Here is a 9,370-nt window from a genome sequence, read left to right on the forward strand (position 1 = left end):
TTATAATTGCTTTAAAGTAGGTGTGATATATTTCTGAAAATATAAACATGGGGATATTTTAATAATATTCCCCAAAAAGACAAAATTTGGTCACATTACTATTTGATAATTTTGCAAGCAAAAATAAAAATATTTTTTCTCAAAGATATTGGATATTAATCATTAAATGAATTTTCTTCATAGATATGTGGATATTTATCAATAAATGAATTTTCACAGGGATTGCTTTCAGACAACAAAGTCTACACCGTCTTCCAGTCGATCAAATATAGTAAACGAATACGCTTTCACACTTTGGATTCTTTAATCTTTTTGATTCCTGTTTTCTTTCTGTTCTTCTGAGTCTTTATTTTATCCTCTCACTTTCGCTGTCAAACCTTAAAAGTACTCTCTCATCTCCATAATTTAAGAATCGTGTTTTGAATCTACATGAAAGCTTTAGTCGTAATATAATCAACAAGCCCGTTGACTCTGCAATACCCACATGTGCTAAGGTTCCAAGTAAGTGTAACGTAGCTTTTGCTCCCCCCTTATAAAAAGAAAAGCAAACAACATCTTGTGTTCGATCCAGTTCTTGAATCTTGAAACAGGGCTTAGGATCTTTTGAGCTCTCTGTATCTACTTGAAAATGGCGGATAGAAACGAGAACCAAGCTCCTGACAAGCTTCAGGTTAAAATCTACAAAATCCAGAAGTCAGATCCAATAAATTTACATTGTTTTTTCTCTGAATTTAGAACTAAGATTCTTGTTTATGTATTAAAAACAGGGGAAGTTTCAAGCAACGGTTGTTTGTTGTATTCTTGGAGTCGGAGCTCTTGTTTCTTGGAACAGTATTCTCACTATTGCAGATTACTACTACCTAGTTTTTCCGGTTCGGTTTCTGTTTCGTTTCGGAATTGGATATCTAATGTTCTGTTTTGGTTTTCCAAGAAAATCGTTGAAAACGTTTATGTTGTTTGTAGGATTATCATCCTTCAAGGGTACTACCACTTGTATACCAACCCTTTGCGCTTGGGACAATCGTGATTCTTGCATGCCACGAATCGAAAATCGATACTCGAAAACGCAACCTGTTTGGTTACATTCTATTCACAATATCCACGTTCTTGCTGATAGTTGTAAGTTTTATTTTAAGTATTGATCTTTCTGATGAAACTGTATGTTGATTATGGATTCAAGACTAATTAAAGAAAAAAACTCAAAAACAGTTGGATTTGGCTACAAAAGGACGCGGTGGAGTAGGACCTTATATCGGTTTATGCTTAATAGTCGCTTCTTTCGGCCTTTCTGATGCTACCGTTCAAGGAGGAATGATTGGTGATTTATCATTGATGTGCCCTGAATTCATACAGGTTTATCTATTTTTAACAGATTTCAAGATCATGATTTAGTTTGACCGGTTTAGATTAACCGAATTTTACTAGAGATTCAACACCTTGTTTGTTTGTAGTCATTCATGGCGGGTTTGGCTGTAGCTGGTGCTCTAACTTCAGGGCTTAGGCTAATAACTAAAGCAGCTTTTGATAACTCAAACGACGGTCAACGCAAAGGAGCAAGTGAGTTTTAACATTTTTTAAAGATCTTTATAGCTTCCCAAGTATTCAAGAACTTCATTTCTTGCTTTTTTTTTCTTCTTCTTCTTGCAGTGATATTCTTAGGGATCTCAACATTCATAGAGTTTCTCTGCGTGATGCTTTACGCATATGTGTTCCCTAAACTCCCCATTGTTAAGTATTATCGAAGAAAAGCCGCTTTGGAAGGATCTAAAACTGTTTCTGCTGATCTTGCTGCTGCTGGTATCCAAAACCAATCCGAATTGGTAACTTCAGATTCTTCAAGAATCTTCCCTTCCTTTTCAAGATTCTTTATTATTAATTATTGTTTAATCTTCTTGAGTATTCTACGCAGACTGATGATGATTCCAAGAACCAACGGCTAAGTAATAAAGAACTTCTCCTTGAAAACATAGACTATGCAGTGAATCTAGCCCTCATCTACGTTTTGACACTATCCATTTTCCCCGGGTTCTTATACGAGAACACGGGACAACACGGGTTAGGCGCTTGGTACGCGCTTGTCCTAGTAGCCATGTACAACTGTTGGGATCTAGTAGGGAGGTACACACCGCTGGTGAAATGGCTCAAGATTGAGAATAGAAAATTACTCACGGTTGCGGTTTTGTCACGATATTTACTCGTTCCTGCGTTCTACTTCACCGCGAAATATGGGGATCAAGGATGGATGGTTATGCTTATTTCTGTTTTGGGACTAACTAATGGACATCTCACAGTTTGCATTCTCACCGCAGCTCCGAAAGGTTACAAGGTAATCTATTTGAATCTTTTCGTAGATAGAGTTTAATTTAATTGTTTTATTTCTTTTTTCTTATTAAATGGAAACACGACATTGTTAGTATGTGTGATTAAAATGTTAACAATACATACATGCTTTTTGTAAAGGGTCCGGAGCAGAATGCGTTAGGGAACTTGCTGGTGATTTTTCTATTGGGAGGAATATTTGCAGGAGTTGCTTTGGATTGGTTATGGCTTATTGGTAAGAAAGATGCCTTCTGATTAGTCATCGTCTCTCCAAACCAGTTCTTAATTAATTGGAGATTAATCTGGTTTTTCTTCTTTTTCATAAAAATTCCATTATTATTTGCTTGTAATCTGTAAGTGTTATTATCCTTGGAACCAGAGGATATTTCGTTATCTTGCTATGTAGTAGTTCTTTTTACTGAAAACATTTTCTCGGAACATTTTTTTTAATTATGGTAAGGCTTAAGGTACAGTTCTAAAAGTAAAAGGACGTTTTCTGTGTTAAAATAAAAAATAAAAAAAAAGGACGTTTTCTCGCAACAACTGCCATAAAATAGCATCTGAAACAAACAAACAAAAATGATAAATAAATCATAGCACATGATAAACCGCATACATATTCTAGATGAAACCATAAATTATACTTATTAAAGATGCAATTTATCTTGACCAGTTATTAGCAAATATTTAATATATATTTTTAATATGTGTAAAAACATACTCTGCAAAGAGAAACATTATTAGTGGTAAATAGCATCTGAAACAAACAAACAAAAATGATAAATAAATCGTAGCACATGGTAAACCGCATATATATTCTAGATGAAACCATAAATTATACTTATTAAAGATGCAATTTATCTTGACTAGTTATTAATAAATATTTAATATATATTTTTAATATATGTAAAAAACATACTCCGCAAAGAGAAACATTATTAACGGTAAATAGCATCTTAAACAAACAAACAAAAATGATAAATAAATCATAGCACTTGGTAAACCGCATATATATTCTAGATGAAACCATAAATTATACTTATTAAAGATGCAATTTATCTTGACCAGTTATTAGCAAATATTTAATATGTTTTTTTAATATGTGTAGAAAAAAAAAACATTATTAGTGGTAAATAGCATCTGAAACAAACAAACAAAAATGATAAATAAATCATAGCACATGGTAAAGCGCATGTATATTCTAGATCATGAAACCATAAATTATAATCATTAAAGATGCAATTTATCTTGACCAGTTATTAGAAAATATTTAATATATATTTTTAATATGTGTAAAAACCCCTGTTCAAAAACGCAGCCGCCTAGCCGCTTAATCGTCCGCCTAGGCGGTAGTCGCAGACTGAACGTGACGAAGAGGACCAACTCGGTGACTCTACGCGGGGTTGCAATTTTTTCATTACTCGCCCGCGTAATACTAAAACGCGGCAGAAAATAATAAAATCGGTTGATAAATGTCAGTTCAAACTCAATTAAAATCAAAGCCGAAGAAGGCCAGACACACACTTAACACGTCGTTGCTTTAATTGAGATTGATCTTCGATACCTGAAACCCTAATCGAAAAAGTGGAGACAAAATCAAGCGTTGAACTGAAGCGTGGAGATGAAATCAAACGTGGATTGAGAGTTAGAGACGAACTGATGCTGAATCAACTTCATCAACAGCCAACCTTCCTCTGTTTCACGAACTGGAGGTAATTTCGTTTCTATTCTTCGTAATAACCAATGTCACAATCGTTCAGTCATGTTGTAGGAGTTCTTAAAGATGAAAAAAGACCCATTTAGATTGTTGAGTTTTTATATTTTATGAGTTTTGTAAAACTGTTGTTGAGTTCTGAAAATTTTATGAGTATTACTGATTCTTACATGTGTTATCTCTTGTTTTAGGAGTTCTACAAGATGGAGGAAGAATCAGCTTAGGTTGTTTTACAAGTTTTGTTTGTATGGATAACTCACTTTAGGTTGTTAGTGAAGCTTTTTAACTTAGTTCTTAAACACTTGTTAAGTTTTGAAACTTTTTTAACCAATTTGATGTCTTTCTCTTCCTAGGTCACGGATTTTTAATGTTTTTGAACCTTAGTTTCACGTTTGATTGTATATTCATATGTAAAAAATTGATGTTTTTTTGTTTGTCGTTGCAGGGGTACGTTACAATATCTAACACATCTTCCCATTCATGGTGATTACTTGATCTTCGACAACAAAGGATGAAAACCTTTTCTGTATGTTCTCAAGATCAAGACAATCTATTTTTGTTTATTCCATGAATTGGATGTAATGGATTACTATGTTTATCTATGAACGTTATATATATATATATATATAATATGTCTTAAAACTAGGCCCCGCGTATGCCCCGCTTAATCTCCGATTTTTTGGTAACTCGCTAGGTCCGGGGTTACCGCCCGACTAGCGCCTAGCATAGTTCCTAACAGGGGTAAAAACATACTCAGCAGAGAGAAACATTATTAGTGGTAAAGTTACAAAAAAAACATTATTAGTGGTAAGGAAACGACAACCATTAATACCTTTCAGATAGCAATAGTGGAAGCCGAGAGCTGGAGAAATAAGGAAGCGAAAGATGAAGAGGAGGAAGAGATGGACCTGGCCAGTTTGAGTGTCCCCATTGAACTCTTTCCAAATTCCAATCTTCTTGAGTTGGTTATAGTCTTATAGACTAGTTATTGGGCTTGTGTTGTTATGAGAGATATTATAGGATATGAAACTTTGGACAAAAAAAGCTGCTGCTTAAGTTTGTCAGTACTATATTTGGAGATGGACTCATCGGAGCAATGACTTGTCTCTAAGATAAGGGTTTTGTCAGTACTATATTTGGAGATGGACTCATCGGAGCAATGACTTGTCTCCAAGATAAGGGTTTCCGGACTATCCATTTTGAAAGGTTGTTATCAGGGAGTTCTTATGGTGATGTTCTTATCGTAATATAATAACCGTCTCTTAATTTTTAACTAAGAAGAACTAAGAACCAGTTTTTAAATAAAAGTTTTAAGAGACAGTTCTTAGTTTTTCTTAAAGTTAAAAAACAATTTTTATATTACGCTGAGAACTTCATCCTAAAAACTTTGTAATAACGCCTATGTTGAATGGTTTTGTTTCAAAACAGAGTTAGTGATGCCAATAGATATATAAAAATATTTTAAATATTATATCATTTTGTTTTATTAATTATACATATTTTGGTGTTTTTAAGTTGTAGGATTTATTATAAATAAGTCGTTTAGACTATTATCATATTTAGTTTTTGATTGACTTATAAAGGAAGGGTTTGATTTTTTTTATTTCTCTTGCTACAGTGAGTTTGCGAGTTTTCACGAATCAACAAAACATGGATGATTTGATATACTGTATTTCAAATCGAATAAGATATTTGCATTATTGTAGCTTTCAATTCATTGATTGGTATCAAAGCCAACACTTTGATTTCCTAATCAAAGTATGATTTTGTTTTTTATATGTTATTAGGGGTGTGTCCGTCAGGAATATTGTTTTATTGTTGTTAAGTATTATTTTTGTTGAAAATGTAATTATGTAGTCGTTTTTATTTATTAAGAACATTATTTGGTGTTTTTACTGTGTTATGTAGTTGTAGGTGATAGGTTAATATATTATGTGTTTATTTTTTCAATAATATGTTATTGTGTGTATAATAGTACTTGTTAGTAGTGAAGTGAGCTTCTGATGTAAAACATATTGAATTTCAATAACTTTGCATTTAAGCATTTGTTGATTCTAAGATTAACGGTTTTAGCGTCAAAATTGTATTTTATTTTTTTTCAAAATTTTGAATATATTCTTTTAAAATGTTTTTTCCTCTCTCCAGATTTTGATCTTGAACCGTCACCGTCTATGTTTTGGTTTACCTTTCCGGTATGCGATGCTTCTTACCATTACCAGAAAAAGACTCACATACGTGCTCTTGTTTACCATTACCATAAAAAGACTCACCTATCTCCTCTTGTTCTTGCAATAAAACAATATTTCTATGATTTCTCATTAAGTGGTGACTTTAGCCTTCATTTGATTATTTTTTTCTCCAACCCGCTTTCTTGGTTTTGTGTTGGTGCATGATCACGTTCCTTTGTATTCGTGGGATTGTTTTGTCTCAGACTTTATTTTTCTGCTCTTTTCTGACATATGTTTGTTCTGGTCAAAATACTTTATGGTAAAGTGATGTAAGTTAGTCTTCGTTCTTGATCTCTTTTCAGATCCAGATTTTTATTGAGTTAATGTTACTATGGAATTTTGCATTTTTCTGTGAATGTGAATGTTTTAGGTTTAGCTTATGTTTTGTGCTCTAGTTTCTTCTTCTTAGTTTAGTTATTTTATGATTTTTAATAATAAAATAGATATATAATTTGTAAATAAAATAATTGAAAATAGTAAAAAATAATAAAATCGTGAAAATTTATAATATTTTTAGTTATGAATATATCAAATATTTTAAATATATTTATATTATTTTACATATTTATTTATTTATCTTGATATTAGTGATCAATAAAATAGATTATCAAACTTCATATGATGATGGTTAGTGCGAGACGGATTAGATAACTAAAATTTTCAGACAATCTTATCTATCAAATTAGATCATGTTTAATTCAGTGGTTGAAATTAAAAGATAAAAATAGATATTTACAAAAATAAATGTTCTTTTAACTACTTCTCGCTTGGATACCCAATTTTACCGGTTTTCAAATCTCAACTACCTAAACCAACAAAAAAAATTATAGCTTTGAATGTTTACAGACCGCACCGCAGTTATAGTAACAAAAATCTCTACATACCTATATATTTATATGTTTTTGTTACTATTAAAACTGCACCGAAGTTGTTCTCCATTTTGCCCTTGGACGCTATAACTTGACCAAATCCTGACACCTCAGTTTTTGTTTGCTATTTGTAATGAAAACACATATTTTTCTTCACAAAAATTTAGTCTCTTTCTAAAATATTTTTCTCTACCTATAGAATTGTGTGTTTTAAAATTTATAGTAGACTCGATGATGATAAATTCAATTTGAGGACATTAATCAGTAGAAAAATAGAGACACAAATATATATATAATTTCTAGATTTTTTTCTTTTGAAAAAGTTTGGTGATCATCTAGTTATATGGAATGATTAAACCTTCTAATTTAGAGACAGGGAAAATTTGGAAGTTGCATTCGACACTTCATATTTTGATCATTTTAGTGTATTAGGAGTTAAGGTCACGGTTAGAGATTTTGGGACCAAGATAAAAAATGAACAATTAGGAAGTGTTGGGATAAATTGCAGTAATCTAAAAGATGAAAAACTTAATATAAAAACATTATATGAAGATACATGTCAACAAATTCACTTCCATACTAGGTGATTTTCCCGTGCTCATGCACGGATATAATATTTAGAAAGTAAATACATTATAATAATTTATTAATATTTTTTTTTAATTTTAGTTATTCTCTTATTTATATTGTAATTAATATGCATAGTTTATTTAAATAACATTTTGTTATCTTAGTTAGACGTATAATTTTGGATATAAAATATCTTGACTGTTTGGTTATTATTTGGATATGTTAGATAACATTTACTTTTTCGATTCAACTATAATATTTTAGTTATACATATTTAAATTTTGATTATTTTATTTTATTTTCATGTAGTTTGATTATTGTTTTAAATTTGTAAATGTATTTTATTAAGATTATGTATAATTTAATAAATGTTGTTTTGAAAATCAAATAGCAAAAGTAAACTAAAGTGTTGATCTATTACATAAATAAATATAACAATGATAGTATTTTGAAACCTTATGCATATATATAAAAGTTTTAAAAATACTTAATTGGAATATTTGGTTAGTATATTTATATTATTAGCTGAGAATTTCATATTTATTTAGTAATATGTTAAGTCATTCTATAATATATATATGTATAAAGATATTATTATAAATATAGTATTTGTATATAAAATTTATATTAGTCTAGTTACTCATTTTGTGGGTATATTGTGTTACATATATTCTGTCAAATTATAGTATAACTATTTTTAATCTAATTCAATCAAATAGTAACTATATTCATTGTATTAGTTTGGTTCTTCATTATAGATGTGTAAATATATTTTTAATTTTTTATTAATTTGGTATATGTTAATTTTCAAAAATAAAATTACAAAAATAAAGTGATGATATGTACAAAGTTGCATAAAAATATAACAGATATATTTTAAAGAGAAAGATTATTTCTTTACTTTAATATCAAATCTATTTTTCTAAGCTTTCGTTTTTATGAAATCACATCATATATATATATATAATATTTTCGTTTTAAAATTTATAAATATTTATATTATTTGAAAAATATAAAAGGAAACTTAAATAAAAAAATTAAATTTTATTCATTAAAGATATCTTAGTTTATGTTATTTAAATTATATTGTAATAATTTGAAAAATAGATTGATTTAAATAAAATGCTTAATAGCTTTAAAGTATATATTATGTTGTTTAAGATTATCTTTTAAGAGGGAAGATTATTTCTTTACTTTAAAATCAAGATTATTTTGTAAACTTTCCTTTTTATGAATTACACTATGTATAAAAGATACTTTCGTTTTTAAAATTTCTAAATTTTCTTTATTACACAGGTTATTTGAGAAAAAAAGGAAAATTAAATAAAAAAGGAAAAAAAATTAATAATGATAATTAGATATATTTAATTCATTAAGGGTATCATCGTAATCAATCACCGTGAAAGTTAACATAAACGCGACACATAGGAAACTGACTTTTTAGATAATATTATAGAGATGTCTTAAAAAAAATATATACTTTATATATATAGATAAATAGATAGATAGATGCTGTTCGGATACATTTACTATCATACAGACAAAAATCCATTTAGTGAACCTAATAATTTCTCTGAAAAATTTGGAAAAATATCGGAAATCCAAATTTTAATACGACGAAAAGAAGTGATTCACAAAAGAAAGATACTACAATATAAATTAAAGAGGCG

The 9,370-nt window shown here is 29.6% G+C and overlaps 1 protein-coding gene across 1 annotated transcript; it reads left to right on the forward strand.

Annotated features, from left to right (window-relative positions):
- Positions 1-215: 215 nt before the first annotated feature.
- On the forward strand, positions 216-2,757 carry LOC106313731 (equilibrative nucleotide transporter 3). The gene is made up of 9 exons (XM_013751629.1): positions 216-501; positions 591-670; positions 768-872; positions 964-1,119; positions 1,210-1,353; positions 1,452-1,557; positions 1,648-1,820; positions 1,910-2,326; positions 2,461-2,757. Exons 2-9 carry the CDS (start codon positions 629-631, stop codon positions 2,572-2,574), a joined length of 1,257 nt encoding a protein of 418 aa, XP_013607083.1. The 5' UTR covers positions 216-501; positions 591-628; the 3' UTR covers positions 2,575-2,757.
- Positions 2,758-9,370: the final 6,613 nt, after the last annotated feature.

This window comes from Brassica oleracea, chromosome C9, assembly GCF_000695525.1.
Source record: "Brassica oleracea var. oleracea cultivar TO1000 chromosome C9, BOL, whole genome shotgun sequence".
NCBI lineage: Eukaryota > Viridiplantae > Streptophyta > Magnoliopsida > Brassicales > Brassicaceae > Brassica > Brassica oleracea.